At 40.5% G+C, this 22,020-nt stretch overlaps 4 protein-coding genes across 4 annotated transcripts; 3 read left to right on the top strand and 1 right to left on the bottom strand.

The window, feature by feature from the left end:
• Positions 1 to 267: 267 nt before the first annotated feature.
• Positions 268 to 10,818, top strand: hif1ab (hypoxia inducible factor 1 subunit alpha b). The gene is made up of 15 exons (XM_055161184.1): positions 268 to 564; positions 5,935 to 6,127; positions 6,262 to 6,413; positions 6,519 to 6,603; positions 6,964 to 7,073; positions 7,283 to 7,485; positions 7,590 to 7,696; positions 7,774 to 7,921; positions 8,000 to 8,298; positions 8,378 to 8,577; positions 8,663 to 8,782; positions 8,854 to 9,101; positions 9,185 to 9,281; positions 9,382 to 9,475; positions 9,548 to 10,818. Exons 1-15 carry the CDS (start codon positions 535 to 537, stop codon positions 9,706 to 9,708), a joined length of 2,247 nt encoding a protein of 748 aa, XP_055017159.1. The 5' UTR covers positions 268 to 534; the 3' UTR covers positions 9,709 to 10,818.
• On the bottom strand, positions 10,676 to 13,216 carry LOC110155255 (serine protease HTRA2, mitochondrial). Its single transcript, XM_020919321.2, has 8 exons — positions 12,545 to 13,216; positions 12,229 to 12,433; positions 11,892 to 12,086; positions 11,778 to 11,810; positions 11,490 to 11,598; positions 11,340 to 11,409; positions 11,169 to 11,267; positions 10,676 to 11,016 (listed from the first exon to the last, which is right to left on the bottom strand). Exons 1-8 carry the CDS (start codon positions 12,985 to 12,987, stop codon positions 10,851 to 10,853), a joined length of 1,320 nt encoding a protein of 439 aa, XP_020774980.2. The 5' UTR covers positions 12,988 to 13,216; the 3' UTR covers positions 10,676 to 10,850.
• A 145-nt stretch (positions 13,217 to 13,361) lies between these two features.
• On the top strand, positions 13,362 to 18,774 carry mis18bp1 (MIS18 binding protein 1). The gene is made up of 16 exons (XM_020919436.2): positions 13,362 to 14,302; positions 14,487 to 14,624; positions 14,707 to 14,939; positions 15,042 to 15,115; positions 15,188 to 15,309; positions 15,393 to 15,483; positions 15,561 to 15,655; positions 15,731 to 15,888; positions 16,258 to 16,345; positions 16,418 to 17,078; positions 17,163 to 17,332; positions 17,550 to 17,683; positions 17,954 to 18,093; positions 18,197 to 18,281; positions 18,361 to 18,424; positions 18,504 to 18,774. The coding sequence occupies exons 1-16, from the start codon at positions 13,579 to 13,581 to the stop codon at positions 18,602 to 18,604; spliced, it is 3,078 nt and encodes a 1,025-aa protein (XP_020775095.2). The 5' UTR covers positions 13,362 to 13,578; the 3' UTR covers positions 18,605 to 18,774.
• A 1,157-nt stretch (positions 18,775 to 19,931) lies between these two features.
• LOC129411196 (tripeptidyl-peptidase 1-like) lies at positions 19,932 to 21,776 on the top strand. The gene is made up of 4 exons (XM_055161185.1): positions 19,932 to 20,411; positions 20,609 to 20,683; positions 21,164 to 21,303; positions 21,600 to 21,776. Exons 1-4 carry the CDS (start codon positions 20,401 to 20,403, stop codon positions 21,752 to 21,754), a joined length of 381 nt encoding a protein of 126 aa, XP_055017160.1. The 5' UTR covers positions 19,932 to 20,400; the 3' UTR covers positions 21,755 to 21,776.
• Positions 21,777 to 22,020: the final 244 nt, after the last annotated feature.

Here is a 22,020-nt window from a genome sequence, read left to right as displayed (position 1 = left end):
GCACCTTTAAATGTCTCGACAAAGCTTTAAACATGGAATCACATTTAGGTTGGGCAGAAAAACAAAACTCAGAATTCATTTTTTTGTCCCAAGATGGAAACCCATTATAAGTAGTAAATAGTAAAGCATTTGCCTCTTGTGACGCAGCTGCCCCACGGGATGCCCCACACTCGTCACAGCCCGTGTCACAGACCCACTCTGGTTCTCGCTGGTTCAGGCGCGTGCACTGTTGAAGCATGTGATTGCGCGCCCCCGCCGACAGGGGGAGGGGCAAATCTTTCTGTGCGGCGCAACATTGTCTCAGCGAATACCCCAGGCTCTCCAGCGTGGCACTGTCTGTGGACAAGACTGAAGGATTCTATGCACTAAAGTCATTTTAGGACACACGGAAACTTTATCGCACACGAGCGAGCTTTGTTGGGACATTTACGGATATTTGCTGTTTAAGAAACGTGTTTTTGGGTTGATTTCTCAGAGGGCCCGGATACTGCCTGATTGCGATAGGAAACTCAACTCTGATCCTTTCGTCCTGAAATGGACGCTGGAGTCGTACCCGAGAAAAAAGGTAAAGCTGAATCCTGTGCTGTTCTGTTTTGATAATTACATGTGCGTAACAAACTAAGAGTCTGTCCATTAATATGACCGAGTCTGTGCGCTTCGTTTCAAGGTTACACTCTAGTTTAGCTTGAGTTAATGCTTTGGCTAGCGACACTGTGGTTATTAGCTGCGAGCTAACGCAGCCAACTTAAGAAAACACAGCATCATTAAAGCCCACGTTTTCTTGAACGTAATCTTAGATATTATACTGATACTCGTCAAAAGCACTTGAGATAAGACAGTTCAGTGTCTGGTTTTCACGCCCGGCCGCTTAACTTTGTTTTTAAAGACGTCATGCTAAGGCCCAGTTTAAAGATTTACTTTTGACAGGACGTGAACACATTGACCAGGATCTCACCTGAAATTATGTTATTATACTACTACGTTGACCACTATCAGTCTCAAGAGTAATCAATAACCAACCAATTTTCCCTAATTTGTTCAAGATTTGTTGAGCAATCTCTATGATGTGTTTGTGTGTGTGATGCTAAAATATTCACTACCTACGAAGTTGGCCTTGAGCCGCTCAATTGAACTTCCTAAGTGCTAATAATTAATGCCCCACATGCTGATATATGGGCCTGTCTCAGCGTAAGGTGACCGCATCTGTTCAGGTAATGCCACTTTTAACCTTTTAAAGTGCATTCTGGTAAACAATCTCTCACATTCAGAAAATGAATTCTGCAATGTTATATTTGCATATTTTCTATTTAAATAGAGATTTTTTTTACAAGGATACTGTTTGTTAATGTTAATTATGGTAACAGTAGACTGTAACAAAAATCGACAGGATTAATTGGTACTGTATCCTAAGCAGCTTTTATATCCGTCCTCATATTTAGGAACAATGAAGTTTTACTGGTAGGTTGATACATGTACAGATAACAGGGCTTTGCTTTTGAATAACAAAGTGGGCTGACAGTTCAACTGTTGGTCAGTGGAGCTGTAAACTCACCCTAGGGGTGTCAGGAATTAGGAAATAGACAATCTAATGGCCATCAGCCAGCTTTGAAAACCCTTTCGCATCCACTCATTTCACTGTTACACTGCCCTGGCACACATGAGGCATGGCCTGTTTCTCTATTTATAATTGGAGCAGCTAAAAATATTGACAAAACGATTCATTGTCAGAAATAGAATAACATCGTTAATTGGGCTGCACACAATCAAATGAAAATCAGAGTGTGCTAATTTGCAATCTTCAAATCGGACATGTATTGCAGATTGCATGGATTCATTTTAATAAAACATGTTAACTATTTGATCTATTAAAATATCAAGCAGGACAAATATTCTGTTATTAATCAATGGTAGGCCATATTTTCTAGATATCAGGACTTGAAATTTGGATACTCTTTGTCTTAACAGTAAAATGGGGCGGACAGTAGCAGTGCATTTTGGGAACTGTTGTGTTTTGATTGTCTTACCTTGGTTGTTGGCCCCATAGCAGTATTATTCCCGTCTCATCTCTTAATCACTCTCTGACGTCAATAGGAGTGGCCAAGTGCAGCTCTTCCTGACTTGTCGATTACTGACTTCCTTAAGGTATTCAAGCAGCTCTTATATACTCAAAACAGTCTCATTGCAAATATGTATGCTTTTAATGCACACAGCTGTCAAAACAGAATAAGCCAAATAAACTAAGGCAAATCAATAAAAATTGGGGGTGCAAAGGTCATGTTTTGAAAGTGTTTTAAGCATAACAGATAGTGAAAGAGATGAAGATACAGAATTGGGAGGGTTAGACAGGGGTGCCTGCCCAGTTTTAGGAAAAAAAATATAATTGCAATCTTTCTGACACGTATTACAATTTGGATTAAATTTGCGATTTATGTATTTTACAAAAAGTAAACCGGGGCATTAACATTTGATAAGTAACTGGAATATGAACTGTTGTAGAACTGTATGCATTTCTGAATTATTATTTTTTTAAATAACAGAATATGTTGTTGTTTACATTGTTGGACATTCTGTTGCCAAAATAATTTCTTTGATAATTTCACCTTATCAAATTGCAATTTTTATTTAATTGCAAAATATTTGCAGACCTACTATAGGATTTTAAATGCTATCCAGTGTGCATCCTTGATTAGATCCTCCCAGACACATCTCTGCAGACATCTTTATAACAATGGAGGGAAGGAAGCATAAAAACATGGTCCCAGTACATTTCCACAGGAGCATAATCGCACTGAGGTGAAGTGCGGACACGCGGCTGGGATGACTTCCCCTCTCTCCAAAAAAAAAAAGAAAAAAAAAAAAAGAACAGCAAGTCTCTGTTTTGCATGTGGACCTAGGTGTACTCACTGTAAACACAAGCCAAATGCTGGTACCTCCTAATTACCTTTTATAGTCCTCTAATGTCATGTTAGGACATGCAACCAGCACAATTCTGCAATGTGAATTATGTGGAGTAGCTATTATGAAGATCAAATGGTGTTAGTAGTCAAAAACAATACATACAACATGATCTCATCCTCTGTGCCTAAGGAAGGACACAGCTCCAAGGACGAACCCAAAATGAATTGTGCTGTTGTGGTTTCACCTTGTGTTACTCAGGTGAGACTTCCAACAAGTCTCCTGTGCCTCCATCAACCTTTTGTGCTCACAATATCATCATCAGGACAGGCCGAGGCTTGTCTGATTACAGTACTGAGTGTGCATTATTTAAGAGGAGCATGGATTATTCTTATGCTATTTGTGTTGCCAACTGCCTCAGCATCAAAATGATTCTGGGTCATTTAGCCTGTAGGAAGTTTGACCTGACAGCATCAGAAAACATAACTTTGCGAGAGCAAGGTCAGGTGAGACATGATCTCAACATCCGGATGACAATAATCTGACCATATTTTTGGAGATCCATAAAATATGTCCTCGAGGTCAAAGATTGAAAATAAGAGGCAGACTTTTCACTCTTTTTGAAAGATGGCTTGGCAAGATTTCTTTAATTTGATTATGGTATTTTTTGCGGCCTTTCTATTAGGAAAGATATAAATGTTGCTTATGGTGGCCTTTATAATATTGACTTATTTTGGTCTGTTTTAAGTTATAGATATAGGTTCTGTTTCCACTCCTCACATCAGATCTTTTTCATTATTGTTTTTTTAGCCTCTGCACAACATTTAAGTTCCTGTAGGATTTAGCGTTGGCAATTAACCACAACAACTGAGAGGAAAATTGAAAATTTGCTGCAGTGCGTGCTCTTATTGTAACACAATGATCAAAATTGTACATAATTGACATGTATATCACAATATATCCCCAACAATATGATATGGTCCAGGCCTAATTATTATTCCAATTTTGCATATCTCCAAAATAACAATATTATGCAGAGAACAACAAAATCATAGTAGTAATGTTGCTGTGACAGTTTCTACTGCCACTTTGATTGCTTTTCATCTTGTAGGCCTAACTACCCACCCTCACTAAAATGGCTAGTGTCCGTGTGGAGACTTGCAGAGTGAAGTCTTGGCTAATCCCATATTGGGTCAGGGTTTACTTGAACAGCGTTATGTAATAGAGCGTTTGCTGTCATGCTCAACAGTTGCGGTGCACTTCTATGTGGCCTGAAGCTGTCCTTCTCATATATCAGATTTGTTGGTTCCTCTCAAACTAGTTTGTATCCTCAAAGCAACCTCAGTATGTAAATATGTGTATATGCATTATAGTATCATTTATTCACTTCACAGTGGCCCAGTCAAGCAGAGCATTGCATGTATGATCCTGTGCACTGGTTATGTAACTGGACCTCTTTGCTAGTGTTTGTTTTCATGTAATTTAGTGTAATTAAGATAAAAATGTTATGAAAATGGTGTGTAATTACAACATTGTTAAGCATGTGTAGTTAAGCTGACATGTTTACTGATTCAGTGAATTTTTTACCTGCTCACTCTAAAAAAGGATAAATTTGTGAAGGGGATCAGATAGGCCCACATGATGTGCTGTAGTTTGTCTTTTTAATCTATTTTTGACTTTGTTTTCTTTTTATGCACTATCGCACTCTCTGAAGCCACGGCACCGCCACTGTACAGTAAATATGTGTGTGGAATTTAACCCAGAGCTGTCTATGTGTACATGACATACGATTATGTAATGGTGAGGGAATCTCTCTGAAGAGATGTGATATTTTGATTCAGTTTGATCTAGAAAGATTGTGACATTAATAATAAAACAAAATGTACTAGTTTCATTTTCCTACTTTTCACCTTTTATGGAGTAATGTTAATTCAAGAGCAATAATCTTGAACTGGTCTTTTTTTTTTAAATTCACAATACTGGTGTAAAGCAGTAATGCCATTAGGTCAAATAGAGTGGACTAGATGCATGTAATAGTACAGAGTGACTGTGTTATGGCATATTACTGAATGTACAGCTCAGCCCTCTCCCCTGGCCCCTCGCTCTTGAATTTCTCACACAGATGAATTCAGTGTGGTGTAGTCTTTTGTACAAGGCCCTAATTGGATAGTGTCTGTGCTATATTCTGTCCTAAAAGCCTCCTTCAGCTGCAAGGTTGGAAACACAATCGGTTAAATTTAGTTGTGTGGACCATTATCTCATTTGAAAAACAACACGGCCATTACAGATCAATACTAATGAATTCTGTGAAGTTGAGGGACATTTTAAATAAAGAGATTCTAACGGGTGGATCACTAACATGGCAATTTTACGGTCATAATGACAAATATGGAAGTGAACCATTGTAATAATAAAAATGTTGCTTGTTATTTGAACATAAAAAACCCATACAATTTTATTCAAATCAGACTTGACTGTTTTTGTGTATATGCTGTAAAATGTGATTTACAGTGAGATTTTGTTGCTTCTGAAATGTTAAAGATGACATCAAGGATCATGATTAAAAATTGCCCCTGATTTGCACTTGCTATTTTGCCAACTGCTATGCTCCTGTCCTTTTGAGAGCAGTTTTTTTTTATTATTGTTGTTGTTTTGTTATAACTCAGAGTTGGCCTCCTTTTAAAGAACATACATTTAAAAAACTCAGTAATCAAGCAAAAGCTGTGTTCACCACCTGGAGTCAGTCGGAGATTTATTCCGACCTCATAACAGAGTGTAGCTGGCTGTTCTCCAAGCGATGAAATACAGTGTGTCCTTTGAGCCAATGCTGTGAAGGGGTGGACCTGTGCAGCCAGTGAGCACTGTGCACTGCAGATGGCATATATGGAAATATGGGACAGACCATTCTCAGGAGGACTCTGTACTTACGTCCTCACTTATCTTCTCTGGTCCCACCCGGTGGACATGAAAAAGTTGAAATGTAAGACTGTGTGTGGGTCATATTTACAATAATTTTCCTAAACATATCCTCGTTTTCACAGAGTGAGTTCAGAACGCCGCAAAGAAAAGTCCCGAGATGCAGCGAGATGCCGGCGTGGGAAGGAGTCGGAGGTTTTCTACGAGCTGGCCCAGCAGCTGCCTCTGCCCCACAGTGTCAGTTCCAGTCTGGACAAGGCCTCCATCATGAGACTGACCATCAGCTACCTGCGCATGAGGAAACTGCTCAGTAATGGTCAGTGCTCTCTGCCTCATATGGTTCTATCAATTGTACACAACATAACACATCATAAACATTTTTTGAAGACACAAATTTAGAGCACATTACAGGCCTGACATTGAAGATCTTTTTTTTCTTCTGCAATATAGATGAGGTGTCAGAGGAGGAGGAAAGTGACCTGGACATGCAACTCAACAGTTCCTACCTAAAGGCTCTGGAAGGCTTTCTTATGGTGCTGTCGGAAGATGGAGATATGATCTTCCTGTCCGAGAATGTCAACAAATGCCTTGGGCTGGCACAGGTGAGCCTCCAAAGAGCTGCGGGTGAAGCTGTGACTTACTATGAATTGCTTACTGAATTCGAGAGTGCTCATCTTTAAACTTTGTTTACCTCTTGTTTTGTGCAGTTTGATCTGACTGGACACAGTGTGTTTGACTTCACTCATCCCTGTGACCAAGAGGAGCTGCGGGAGATGCTGATCCACAGAACAGGTGAAGGCCAACATCAGAGGCTGATGCATTGAAAAGGGAACAGGAGACATAACAAGTCCAGTCACAGTACAGTGTTGCAGTGAAGGTGGGGGGTCAGCTGTCAGGAGCCACAGATGTCTTCATTGTCAGCTCTTGAGAAAGACAACACCTTAGTCACTTTACTAAAACATATAAAGAAATGTAATTACAGCATGGTTTACCAAACGGTAAATGTGCACCATTGGACCCTTGGGTGAAATGGCTCCAGGGAATAGGTTCCACTGAAATATTCAATAAGAATGAAATAGTGTCAGCTCAACAGGGAAATAAAACTCAGAGGCTTATTTCCTCTCATGAAACGACTTACTTCCTGTTTTTCAGGCTCAAAAAAAGCCAAAGAGGCCAACACAGAACGCAGCTTTTTTCTGCGAATGAAATGTACTCTGACCAGCAGAGGCCGCACTGTTAATGTCAAGTCAGCCACTTGGAAGGTAGGTGCAAATATTTTTTGCCTGCTTTAAAGCAGTAACCCTCTATCATGCCCTTTTCTCTATTTTGGCTTTTGTTGCATGTCTAAAATAAGTTGCTATTACCACTGCTGTGGGCTTAAATGTTACATCAAATGAGATGTTTGAAGTTTTTGGTGAATGTTTCTTTATCAGAGGGATCCTGACTAACTGTAATCCTGTGATGTGTGCAGGTATTGCGATGCTCTGGACATGTCCGTGTTTTTGAGAACCTGACAGAGGACATTTCTAACGGACAGAAGGAACCACCTGTGCCCTATTTGGTGCTGATCTGTGACCCCATCCCTCACCCCTCTAACATTGAGGTGCCTCTTGACACAAAGACCTTCCTGAGCCGTCACACCATGGACATGAAGTTTACCTATTGTGATGAACGGTCAGTCCCATTTTTAGAAGCAAATCACTGCTTCACAGTGAGACATTGCCCCCTATTGTCTAGTGCTGGCACTGCAGGTCTGAATGCCTTGCTATTTGTTTTAGGATCACAGAGCTGATGGGATATGAGCCAGAGGACCTCCTGAACCGATCAGTCTATGAGTACTATCATGCTCTAGACTCAGACCACCTCACCAAGACGCACCACAACTGTAAGCAGAAAAGTGACAAGGAAGAGATGTTGATGTTTAACTTGGAACATAATCCAACTTTCTGTTTTTGTGTACAGTATTTGCTAAGGGCCAGGTTTGCACTGGACAGTATCGCATGCTTGCCAAGAGAGGAGGCTTTGTATGGGTGGAAACCCAAGCCACAGTCATTTACAACAACAAGAACTCACAGCCACAGTGTGTAGTCTGTGTCAACTTTGTGCTGAGGTATCATTGGTGCTTTAAGAGTTTGAGTTTCTTTATGGGATTAATACTGAAAGTATTGGCACATGTGGATGATTCCAGTGGCATTGAGGAGGAGCGGATGATCCTGTCCCTGGAGCAGACAGAGGATTTGAAGCCAGTGAAAGAGGAGCAGTTGGAGGCTGTGGAGGAGCCTGTGGAGGAAAGCAGCCCAGAGCTGGTCCCACCTCCCCTCAAAGACGAGAAGGTTCCCGAACTTGATGTCATCAAGCTCTTCACTCGGGCGGAGGCCCAACCACTGGTCAGCCTGTATGATCAGCTCAAAGAGGAGCCCGAGGCACTGACTCTACTGGCTCCTGCTGCAGGGGACACAATCATCTCCCTGGATTTCAGCTGCCCAGGTATGTGCCAAAAAAAAATGCATACAAATAGTCTGTGTTGCCAAAATCAAACCAAATTTGCTTAATCCTTTATATATAGACTCTGAAGTCCAGCTGCTGAAGGAGGTCCCTCTCTACAATGATGTAATGTTTCCCTCCAGCAGTGACAAACTGGCCCTTCCCCTGTCTCCACTGCCCTCCAGTGAGCCCCTCACTGTTCCGTCCACTCCCACTGAGATGGTCAAAGCAGAGAGCTTCACTCCTGCTCCATGCAACACAGCAAACAACAGCCCCACCCAGGTACAGCCAGGTCACAGTCTGACTAATAACACACCCGCGGTCTTATGGATGCATGAATGACAAATGGTTTGGCTCCTCTTTTTAGGCTCAAAGTCCACTGGAATTCTCTTTAATGGAAACTGAAATTAATTCTGAATTCAAATTGGACTTTGTTGAGAAAATGTTTGCCATTGATACGGAACCAAAGACTCCTTTTACAAAACAGGTATTCAAGTGTCCTGCATGTTAGTTGACAATTGCATGTTAGTTGACAGTTTTATATGCGTTTTTGCAAAGGCATTGGAAGACTTGGATCTGGAGATGCTGGCCCCATACATACCCATGGATGATGATTTTCAGCTGCTGAGCCTGACAGGGGAGCCTCTGTCCTGTGGACCAGACACATCTGTGGAGAGGCCTAATGTGCAAGTCACAAAAGAAAGCAGCAGTTATCCAGACTCTCCTTCAGACAGCCAGCACACAGCCTCTCCTGCTCCTCCTGATCCTGTCGGCATCCCTCACCTCGCTACCATCATCTCCAAGAGGTAAATATTGTCCTCCACACTAATCATTTATTCAGTAATCTTTTTGTTTAATGTTTACTTAGAGTTATGTTCTATCCTTTTAGAACACCACAGTTGGACAAAGAAGTATCCCTCCGAACACAGGCAGCTCAAAATGCACAACGGAAAAGAAAGCTGGATGATATAAAAACAGTAGGACAAGTAAGTTTTTCTTTGTTTCTTGCAAAATAAAATATTTGTTTTTGTATGTGGTGTGGCTGCTTTGTGTGTATAGAATCATCATCTAATGATTTTCTCATAGGGCGCTTTACTTTTGGAGCCATTTAAAAAACCGAAAGCCCCTGAATCGAAAAATGCAGAAAAGGGGAGTGTCCAAAGGACTATACTACCTTCAGGTGAATAAACCAAACTTCGGTCAATGGTAATTCTATTTAATGATAAAACTAAAGTGAGCCTTTGTGTTGTAGATTTGGCAAGCCGGCTGTTGGGCAGTTCAGAGAACTGTTCTTCTGTTCTCACTTTGCCTCAGCTCACTCAATACGACTGTGAGGTGAATGCTCCTCTACAGGGCCGCCAGTATCTGCTACAGGGAGAGGAGCTGCTACGAGCCCTGGACCATGTCAACTGAGGCAGCGCTTAGCCCCCTGCTGGACTAAACTGGACACTACACTTCTCCCTCACACTCCTCAAGACCCTTCCCCACTCCCCTTATTTATGTACGTGTATGAATTTGATAACTGTGCTGCTGTTTGTGCACATTGTGTGATCTCTGCAGCATTCCATCGTCACAAACGCCATAGCAGCATCTAGGTTTTGGTCCAAGGGATTTAGGCATCTACAGATGTCAAACGTTTGTTTATTTGGAAGTCTATCAGCACACAGTGCCTCTACCGATGACCAACCTCCAGCAGGTCACACAGAACCTGGCATACTGCCAGCAGCGTATTGTAAGCTTCAGTCGCACAATTTATATTTTCTTAAAAAGAAAAATATTACCAGCAATATATATATAATAAGCCTTTTTAAAGTAGTTTTAATGGAATTTGAACAATATTATTTTTCTCCCATACTTGTATGTTGTAGTATCTGTCTGTAGCTCAAAAGTATGAGCTTATTGTTTTAAACCTACAGTGGTTGAATGTTATCTTCCTTTGTTAGCAATCATTTATCTAAGTAAACTGTGTAGCAGTTAATACAAGTCCTTTAATTCCTTTTCTGAAGTGTCTATGTAAATATACCAGGGGAACTTTTTATTCACTCAGCTCTGCTTCACAACTTTGTCTAATCTGATACAACAGTAAAAGTCAAACATTTTGTGCGTAGTTCCTTCTCATGGCAGATAGGCATTTTAAACCAAGGTGCGCGGTTTGTTTATATTGTATGGTATACTTTAAACTATTTCATTGTATAGGATTGAACAACTTGTATTTTACTTGTGTGACCATTGTCATCATAGTAGCAGTTGTAAGTTGTCTCAGCTAATTGTAGTGTTAACATCAAGGGTCCATGCCATATTGTTGGGTCCTATGCTTCTCATTGCAGTCAACATTAAAAAGCTTTAAAAATTACAAGTTTTTGTAGAAGAAAACCAAGAATTGTTTCATGAATACTTTTAATCAAGATGATGACTCTCTGTGCAGTTGCAGGACATTTCAGTTCATGTTTGGCTCATTGTCCAATAAACATGTACACTATCCATCAGTCATTTTAGTTAAAAATAAAGAACTAGTGTCAGACAGTGCTGTGTTGAGTGGCAGTCCCAGTGTTCATTTATTCTGCAACCTCTGGAGTCATTTGGAGATGGATCAGCTTATTTCCTCGTTGCACCAACATTGTGATTCTGTCACTGCTGTGGACGGCTGTATATATCTCCTCCGAAGTTTTCACCTCTGTGCCGTTGATTTCCAGCACTATGTCTCCTGGTAACATGCCAGCTCTAAAGCAACAGGAAGTATAGTATGAACCACAGATTACACTCAGCATATTTTAAAAACAGACAAGCTTAAATTCTAATGTGGTATTTGTCTAATGGGTTTGTACAAATGCTTTCATGTTTTACTTTCAGTACAGTAGGGTGTCTGGTTGTACCTGTTGGCTGGGGATCCCACTATGACCCTGTGGATGAGGATGCCATGTGTGACATCATCTGGGAACATGGGGTCTCTCAGCTTCAGCTCAGTGATGATACTATGGCACAAACCAATGAAATGTCAGTGGCACTCATGACCACAAGCTGTTTTAACTGTGTGAGTCAATTACCTTGGAGTTAGAGTCAGCATCATCACACCAATGTATCTCCGCTTGTGCTCTGTGCCACTAGGTCTAGAGTCTTAAAAGATTCAGCAGAGAACCACAGGCATTAAAGAAAGTTTTTAAAATAAATAATCATCTTTTAAAATGAAAACATACTTTTTCCATTTGCTGCCTGATCTAGAAAAACTCTCACCCTGTCAGATGGAATGGCGAAAGATATGCCTGCAGTTACTTTCATGGTGTTGATTCCAATGACCTCTCCATCCTGATAAAGGCAAGAAAATCTCTTGGTTACAAGGAGTTAGAACATTATTGTCTTAAAATGTAAGTAGCTGGAGCTTAAATGTTCTATCTAACAGCTCATCAAATACAAAATAAATGAAAAAAGTTAATTACAGCACATCAGACAACTGATTGTGTCCACTTCAAAACATATTTTCTCACCAGGTTAATGAGAGGGCCTCCAGAATTGCCAAACTAAAAAAGAAAAAGGCGTGTTAACCACTAGATATAGAGAATTTAGGTCCCTGAGTGGATAATGAGTGTACAGTTCCTCACATCAATAGCTGCATCTGTCTGAATGTAATCCATGTTAGATTTAGACAAGCCCAGCTCCTTGCTTCCTCTCTGAGCAGAACTGACAATCCCTGACGTGATTGTATTGCGCAAAGCAAAAGGGCTTCCCATGGCCACCACAAACTCTCCTTGCCGCACATCAGATGAGCGTCCCAGGGGCAGAGTAGGTAATGGATTCTGTCCACAAAAATACCACAGCCATAAGATATACATTTAAAAGCAAAGATATTTAGAATGGTGAATACACTTAAATAAAATCATGGGAATACATCATCCGAATGCAGATTAGTTAAGAACAGTTCACCATGCAAAGACTCACCCTTGAGGATATTTTGATGGTAGCAATATCAGCTACAGGATCGACATCCTGTACCGTGGCATTATAAGTGTCCCCATTTGTGAGTTTGACTCGGACCCCTCTTTTATTGGCTACAACATGGGCATTAGTGACTATGAGTCCATCTTTACTGATAATGAAACCAGAGCCGTTGGAAACTGGGACCTCTCGTCCAGAAAATGGGTGTCTGTAACAGAGCAGATTGTTTTGTTTGAAGGTGTGAATAACTTAATTTATTGGTAGTGTGTAGTGGTCACCACTCTTTAGCTGTGACAACATTTTTAACTTTTAAACCAACCTGCCAAGTATTTCAATGTAGACCACAGCTGGAGTCGACTTTTCTACCACGTCAGCAATAAAATTGTATCTAAAACGTGGAGTGTCAGGCTTATGAGGGGAGGCACATTGAGCTACTGGGAGAATGTGTTGTATAAAGGAATGTTCTCTGTCCTTGTTGTAGTGGTCTAGTAGAGCCACCGCACACAGTCCCAGGCCCATGCGCTGAAACGCTCTCGAGCTTCTGCTCCTGTCCTGGCCGCCGCCCTTGTCCCCGTCCCTTGAAAGAGCTGTCCCATTCAACTCTGTGTGTCTCTCCACTGAACCGAAATTAGGTCTACATACCGCCACACTGGACACTCGGCACACTGACTTTTCCACTACAGAATGAACTCCACGGCAATGGACCACGTGAATCCTCCTCAAAGCGGAGGAAAGACATTTACTGACAGTAGTTGCTGCCATGTTGCATCAGTAAGTTGGGAGTTCACAGCCCACAAGTTTTTTGATAGCGGCTCAATTTAACTTACTTAAAATAAATCACATGACACGTATGTAACAACCATCGACGCATATTACAATGCATATTACAAACGGTAACGTTAAATTAGATCTTGTGAACCATCCGAATACCAAAATGTATAGATGAAGCTCATGCTAAATGCAAAAGCTAAAAACAACATTGCAGGAAGTGAGTTCTTCTTCTTTGATCTTTGGATGCACTACGCCACCTATTGTATCGGAGTATCCAGCACGTAGACGCTCAATGCTCTATATCCTATTTTAATTTTTTTTTTTTTTTTTTGAACAAAATAAAAGCTTACTTATGCTTCAGTTAATGGTTAATACGCGGGTAACATTTGTTGATGTTAGATAAGCACAGAGGCAGCCAGGAGCAGAAAATAGCAAAAGCGGAAAAGCGGAAGTGGTGTATTTGATGGGCAGGTCTTTTTACATCATGCACCACGTGACCACAGTGAAAGGAAAATTTAAAATTTGCGGGCAACAAGCAGCGGCTTCGGTTAGGTCCAGAATGTAAACGGATTATACAAACACATGGCGTCGTATCACCAGATTCAGCATCATTTGAGGGCTCCCTTTGAATCTCCTGCAAAGGTCTTTGCTAAACTCAAGTCCAAAGTACAGAGAGTAGCCGTGGACGACTTTTCTGAAGATGAATGCCAACCTGCAGAGTTTAAAAGACCACTGTACTACACGCCAAAGAGAAGGACTGAGAGCCACGGCACGGACAAGCCTGGAGATTTCAGCCAGAGCCTATTGGGAAATGGTGAGGTAACTGCGGTGACTCTTTCACCCATATCAAGTCCTCAAAAAAATGACCAATATGTAACCGATTGTGATCGGATGCATTGTACGAACACGAAACTGAATATTTTTAACCCCGCGTGCACGCCAAGACGAAGAGCCCTTATGGAGTCTACCGCTGTTTGCAGCACAACAGCTCCACAAACTCACATGGATGACTTTGACACAAGAGCATCAGATCGCTTTGTTCTCTGTGAACCTGGAGATTTGGAGAACGCTGCCCCCCCTCGCTTCATCACCCCCAATTCTGTGTTTTCCCCGATGAGAAAGAGGCTGAGGAAAAGAAAATCGCACAATGAACTTTGGAATAAGCCCAACAGCATGATGTCAGATACGGACTATGTTTGTTATCCGGAAAAAGAAAGGAAAATCAACCCAGCGTTCAGAGAGGTTGCGCATATCACAAATACAAGGAACGTGGAGCAGTTTTCGAAGGTAGCACCTAGTCACAAAGGTAAGTCAAAACTTAAGAAGGATCAAAGCGTGTTATTTCCTGTCTTTTAGTGAATATATATGAGTTGGAATGCTGGAGTGTTGTGATGATTACAGTAAAGTAAGGGTGAAGTCATCATATTGCTCGAAGTTTGGCAGGTTGAATAATACTTTTGTCACAGATTCTGCCTTTTGTGTGTGAGCAGGATGCACTGTTGACACACTTCCTCATAATCTAATGAGTCCTGCCAAGATGTTCATTTACCTGAAAGAACGGGAGAACCAAAGGGACCAGTGTGATGTTCCACAAGTCACATCTTGCTCCGGGCCAGAGGTTGACCAGGGTGAGCCTTTGGAGTTAACATTTGATTTGACTAAAGAGCTACATTTTGATTTGGTTTTAGTTGTCAATCATTTTTACTGTAGATATTCAAAATGAGATGACAGTGGGACCAGAATCTACAGCATCTAGCATCAGCAGACAGCAAAGTCCTAACTCTGGATCCTCTGATGCGGATTTCCCTCGTGGCCCAGTGTCTGATGTGCCTGTCCTGCTTGAAGATCCACTTATGCTAAACTCCCCACGATTTTCCATCCCCAAAACACAAGAAACTGTGTACAGGCGAGCCAAATGGTCTTCCTGCACCACCTTTCCTAGTGTGAGTTTATCATGTTGCAAGTGATATTTAATAATACATTATATTGACTTGATGAGTGACTGAATTGTCATTGATATCCATTCCCCACTTTGTTTTTAATAGGAGAATGTAATTCACCTAAGAAAGTGGTTCATTCGGGGAAGTCATAAAGGTCTTTTTCTAGATGGCATTCACAGGTAAATTGAGCTTTGCACTAAGCAAAAGATTCCTTTTCTTGTTTCAAAAATCATATTTTTGTTTTACTTTAGGGAAAATAACATCCCATGGAACAGTAATATAATTTTAGACAGAGTGTCTAACTCTGTTCTGAAGACGATCTCCGGTAGGGTCTATATTTTAGTTGGCAAGATGGATTTGACTGCCCCTACACGTAAGCCACAATCTAGTGGTCACTGATCACACTATTATGAGCCAATATTACTTTTTTGCAACTTAACCATTTCTTACTTACAGAATTTCCAAAATGGTTTTTGAAATGTTTTGTCAATGGCTTCCCCTCAAACTGGAAGGAGCTTCATAAAAAATATTTGTCAGAATCTAAGGGGTATGATGAGTAAAAATAACATACAATTAGCATTGTCATTTTGAAGTGTGAGTTAATTTGTGATGTTTTCCTTGTAGAAACATGAAAAAAAGGTCTGAGGCAAAAAATTATAGTAAAAGCCAAAAATCAAAGACTTCCATGAACCAGTCTCTGAAGCAGCAGCAGCAGACATGTATGTATCCCAGAATCACAATGGACGATGTGTGCACTTAATAATTTTAAAACATGTACCTCTGCACTGCTCCAGCTCCACCCTGTCCTTCATCCGCTGCATCCAGCACCAAAATGTCCCGCAGCGGCCGTGTCATCAAGCCCCCCCTCGAATACTGGATGGGAGGACGAGTTATTCTGGATGCAGACATGAATGTCACTATTCATGACAGCTACCGAACAGTCATTCAACCTGTAAGCACTTCCCTCCATTTATCTGATATATTTTCAGGTGTCAGATTTGTATCTCATAGTGGAACATTTGTGAAATCTTTTTCTATTTGCCTATAGCTTATCATTAATGAATCTCTGTCTGAAGAATATAACAGCAATGAAAATAATTTGAAATATGTTTGTAAATCATGTACACAGCTTTGATTATATTGATTATATTGGGTATTTTGTTTTCTATGGGAAGTTAGTTGGGTATAGTCTGTCACTCATGTTACCATAAATGATGAATAGTTGAAGTTTAGTGTTATGTAATAAAATGTTATAATATAAATATTAATTTAATACAGTTTTATTAGGTCGCATTAAAACACATTCTGTTTTGTTTTTCAGGAGATCATCACCTCTATCTCTACCAAGTCATTTATCTCTACAAAGCCTGATACCTCAAGAGCCTGGGAGAAGGTTCCTATGAAAAATAGTAACAATCATTTGTCTATTTATTCTCAAGTCTCTTCATAATAGTCATTTTACTGACAAAAGTTTATTGCAGTGCATGAGAAGCATGAATCCAGTCCCGAACAGCAACTCCAGAGAAAGGTCAAGGCCCAACAGCGGAAACCTCGTCAACACAATGTCACTGTCCTCAAGAAGACTCCAAGCCCTGTAAACACCAATACGAACCATCGAGTCACCAGATCCAGCAAGAGCAGCTCACCTACGGAGAAGACCAGTGAGAACCCAGAATCACAAGGATCTAAAAACACAAACAAATTGGCCACGATAGCAAAGGGTGCTAAAGTTGGACAACGCTCTGCTTCTAGTCGACGTACACCCCCAAATGATACCAGCACAACATCACAACCACTCACTAATAAAGACAGTGTTTGTAAAAAGACAAAGGACAAAAGCACAGACAAGAGCTGGGCGAATCTCCACTGCAAGCCCGCTCGCTCCAGCCGTTCCTCCAACTCTTCACAGGAAAGAGAGTCACGCACACATAAGTCGCAAACAAAACCAGTGAAAGACGTGAAGACTCAGAGAAAACGGAGAACCAAAACACCTTCACAAAAAAATGCAGAAGTCAGCGCACCAGTAGTTACACAAAAAACTGCACAGCCCAACAGGACGGGCAAAAGAAAGGCACGTATCAAAGCAGTTACAGAACAGGATGAAAACAAGTGGACCGAGGAGGAACTGAGGAAGCTGCATGAGTAAGACCACAGACAGATTACTGTATTATATCAGTGTATACTATATATTTAAGCTAAATGTGTGTGTTTGTTACTTACTTTTAGAGCAGTGTCTTGTCACCCAAAGCACATCACTGGTTACTGGACAAAGGTGGCAATGATGGTTGGAACACGTTCTGCAGAGGAATGCCAAAAACAGCACACATTCTCAAGAGCTGCCAAGACGCCTTCTAAATATGAGCGGAAAACAAAGAAAGGACCATTAAAGGAGAAAGGTAATATTACCACAAAGTTCTGTTTTAATGTTGGCCAGAGGTTCACAGATGGTTAAAGAAAGGAATGGGTTGTAAAAGGTTACACTAAAATGATTTAACATTTTATTTCAACATTCTTAGATGAATGATGACAGATACAAAAACGTGGAGTCTCTCGAGTGTTAGAGTTGGTATTTGAGAGATGACGACTTATTGACAATTTAATTTATCTTTACAGCTAACCCAGTGATCTCTGCTCGTGTGGGAACATTAATGAGGAAACAACAGGTACGCGACTACCTGGAGGCCATGCCCAAGGAAGACATGGATGATATTTTTAGCACTGCGTACATGCAGAATAAACGATTTGAGGTGAGTTTATATAATTCTAAAAATAACGACAGCATTCTTGCCATATCTTCTTTTTAATCAATGAACAGCGCATGTCTTAAGTCGAATTGGGATTTCTACTGTGTATTAAAAAAAAAAAACATTCACCATACATAATTTAATGTGACATGTAACGTTTCCTGTGACAGACTTAAAGCCCTGTTAGTATTGTATTTTTGTTATTTAAATAATGAGAACAAGTCCTTGTCAAGTAAAATAATGTATTCTTGTCCACGTTTCCTGCTTACATAGGTGCCATCTATGTGTACAAGTGATCATGACTTCTCTTTGTCGGACCAAGAGCCCGTGACCCCCAAGCCCACAATGCTCTCTGAAGCCAAGACCCCCCAGTGCTTACACATCACCCCTAGCATGATGGGTTCCAGTAGCAGGTACCAGCTTGTCACTATTACATTTTTAAGTGAATTACCAATTCAGTGTGAAAGGCAGAAATGTATAACACAACCCACAATTAAACTGTATTCTTTTTATAAGGAACTATGATGACAAGTATGTCTTCAAGCTTCAGAAGAGGATGAAAAATCATCATCAGTTTAATGTAGAAAAACATGCTAAAAAGGTAAATGCTGTGTATAGATTGTAGTTTGTGTTTATTTCTGCATTATTATGTAATTTAGATTATTATATTGTTTTTGAAGGTTAAAGGAAACTTTACTCCTATTGCGTCTGTGAAAAAACCTATGAGAAGATGTGGCAACACTGGTGAGAAAAACGGCATATCCAAAATTAGAGCTGACTTTAATTGTCATTTTACCTTTTTTGTGTGTCTCTTTTTACTTAGAAAATGACACCTTTGTGGTATGGGAAATGTTTCCAGACAAAGAAGAAACTCAGGTTGATAGTGATGAAGAGGAAGATTTTTACTTCACAGAATCCGATTAAAACCATGTAGATGGTACAGTGTTTATGACCAGGTTAAAGCATATTCATGTGGGTTACTGCTAACAAGACTGTAGAAACATTGTGAATAATTAAAGTTAAAATGTATCTATATCAAAATGGCAATTTTAAATGTCTAAATTTCATTTTAATGAATAAACTCTTTAAGGAAAGGGGATACAAGTTTGAGTCACTAGTTTAGTATTTGTAGTATTGGGTTACATTAATTCATACACAAATTCAACAACATGAGTTACAACTTTTGAAAAAGGTTAAATTCATGTTTTTAATGGAATACAAACTTGCCAATTTACATTACAGACTATTAAACTGATGGAAGTACAAAAGTAAAAGTAATGTCCTTTAGAACTTTTCACAGTGGATCCTTAAGCTATTTTAAGTGCAGGTTTCTGTAGACCCAATACATTTTTTAAACAAATTGGATCATAGACTGAAAGTGCCCAGGTATTTTTAATTTAAATCAAATTAATAAACTTTCTCTTGTTGTCTGTTTTGTTTGGAATTGGTAATGGACAACGTCATTGTTTCAGAATGTAATTTTCATTTTGTAGGCTATTGGCTGAAATCTTCGCTTTTAATGCCATAGATTCAACGTCCATAAGTTCTTTGCCTTTGTCATTTCCTCTCTTGAATACAGTATCACCAGATTAAATAGGCTAAAATAAGCAATGAATGAATACCGGTAACTAGGATAAAAATGGTTCGCCACTTCTTGAACTGCAATCAAGTGAAGTAAATATCTGGGTTCGTGTAGTCATAGCCTAAGTGTGTTCAGGGAAGCCTCTGTAGGGGGCACTGAATGTGCAGAGAAGACAACGTCCAGAGACCCACCTCCTCTCCCACAAGAAAAACGGGACAACGCTTTTGCCTCACCCTGCACACTGGCCATTGATGCGCGCAGATGGAGCGCACATAAGACACTATCTGCCGTGGCGTTTGCTGAATGGAGAACTGGTTGAGGTGTGCTAAATATCACATAAATAAAGCTGCTGGTGGAGAGCGCAAAACTTTAACGCACAGCGTCTTTTGGCACTACAGAGCTGCTTCTCCTCGTCGTCGCATTTAAAAATTAGGGCTTTTATGCACTCATTAACCAGGCACCTCGCACACTGCGCTCTCACTGTGGGGAAGTCAGACGTATACGGCTGCATCTCGTACCAGTGGAACGCGCTGTGCGTAAAGCTCTGCGCGCTCTATTGGCACGAGAGGTGGCCACATACGGAGCTGCTCCTTCTCTGGACAAATAACCGACCGACCTGCACTCAGCACTAGAGCCCATACCGGGACAGTTTGCGGATAGAAGAAAGAAAGCTCGCTGGGCAATGAATCAACTGAATTGTGCGCCCAGAGACTAGCCGCCTCTACTGCCTGAACGCAGCAGAGGCGCGGTTATGATGCTCTGCTTCCCTGTCTACCTCATCATTCATTCAATGCAAGAAACTTTCACAGGATCACGAGATACTTTCATAGAATCTTGAGACACTTTCATAGGATCACTTACGGGTTCGTGTGTTAATTTCATGGGATAATTTCTCAGGATTCTGTTTATTTAAACTCTCACCCCATAGCCATTTAGAGGCTCTTTTTAGCTCTTTTGTAGTTTTACTTGTACAAGATGGAGTACTTCCACTGTGCTCTATACACGGTATAGAGTTTTTAATAACTCCATGACACATACGAAACCAAAGATCACATGACTGCGTGTCACGTGACTGCCGCTTTTTAAAACAGCCAGCTGGAGCACGCGCACAGTGAGACTAACAACAGAAGGTGAAATCATGAAAACACTGTAAGTCTGAGCCCGTGATCTTCCGTGTTTTAAATTCACATTGTGGCCAGAGCTAATACTGAGCCACAGAATGACAAGTTCTATTGTTTGTGTTCATTACCATCCGGTTTTCTAGAGTGGGCATTGCTAATGCGCCAGGCTAATACACACTTGTTACCATGTTTGTAACCTTGTGTATTTCTCTGCTCTTTTCACAGGGTCAGCCCGGTTCTCTGCTGGCTGTGGGTCTCCTTGGTCTGCGGAGGGTTCCTGGAATATGACCAGAATGTTTTGTAAGCTAAAAATGTTTTGTAAACTTAAAATGTCCTTGTATCATATTTGTCCATGGAGATCAAAACACAACTAAACGCACACGTGATCGATTTCTTTAAAGTTATATGCGATAAGAATAAGACTCATGCTTAAAAACGCTAAAATGAAACGTAAAAGTGCACTTTGTAACATTTATGCTGGAGGGTTCGATAGATCTTATCTTTATGATGTAATTTTTTGTACATAGTAAGGCATATCGCATAAAATCTAATCTAGACATCAGGACAAGTCAAATTACAGGCCAGATCTGTTAAGAGATGACCCTGCTTACTGTGAAAATATAGGTGCATTTAGAACAATCCAAGCAAAGTGATAACATCTCAATGCAGACATGCAGATGATGGACCCTATACCCCAAAAAGTTACACAGTACTGGTACCTTTTCTGCAGAAACAAAGTATTGCATAGAATAGTGGAAGCTGAAGGCATTGTTTTCCCAGGGTGCCGCATGACTGGAGGGATGTAGGTCGGGTCAGCCCTGAAGAAGAACTCAGACTGACCTTTGCCCTCAAGCAGCAGAATGTTGCAGATCTGGAAGACATGCTCATGAAGGTTTCAGACCCAGACTCTCCTGTCTATGGTACAGACTTAACCTGAAAATATTTTATTTTGTCCATAGAGAGGCTATCTAAAACGACATCAAATAAAAAGCAAACAAAGAGCTGTGGAAAACCTACATAATCTCCAGAGTTTCTACTGAATAAATGCTAAGTTTAATATGTAGCATCTTAAATTCTCCATTGGCTTAAAATCTGTCTAACTGGAAATTCTATGTGTGATGACACAACTTGAACTTTACAGAAACTTATGATAAAACAATGAAACATAAAGAGAAGAGCTTTAAAACAAATGTGCATATGATCTTGTTCTCCACAGGCAAACATATGAGTTTGGAGGAGGTGTCTAGACTGGTACGTCCATCTGCAGTCACACAGAAAGTGGTCTTGAGCTGGCTCCATAGTCATGGGATAAGAGACTGTCACACTGTCCACACACAGGACTTTCTACAGTGCTCCATGAGCGCAGAGTAAGCACTTTTTAAAGACTAATAGATGTTCCTGGCTCTGCAGATGTATTCTCTTTTCTCAATGCAATGTACTTGGCTTTTGATGAACTTCCTGCGGTAGTCGAGAAATGCCTAGTATGAAATATAAGTGTGTGAAATGAAATGTGTGGCTTGTGCTTATTTTCTAAAAGACTTGACACAACTTTTCCTTGAATAAAATAGTTGGTGTGAATAGTGCTGTTTCTAAGCTAAGAAAAAAAAATCTTACTCAACAGTATTACAAAAAATTCA

The sequence above is a fragment of the Boleophthalmus pectinirostris genome, unplaced genomic scaffold, assembly GCF_026225935.1.
Source record: "Boleophthalmus pectinirostris isolate CB_2022bp ecotype Guang Dong unplaced genomic scaffold, ASM2622593v1 HiC_scaffold_374, whole genome shotgun sequence".
In the NCBI taxonomy this organism is placed as follows: domain Eukaryota; kingdom Metazoa; phylum Chordata; class Actinopteri; order Gobiiformes; family Gobiidae; genus Boleophthalmus; species Boleophthalmus pectinirostris.
The sequence above is the reverse complement of the archived record's forward strand: the minus strand, read 5'-3'. Positions and strand labels throughout refer to the sequence as shown.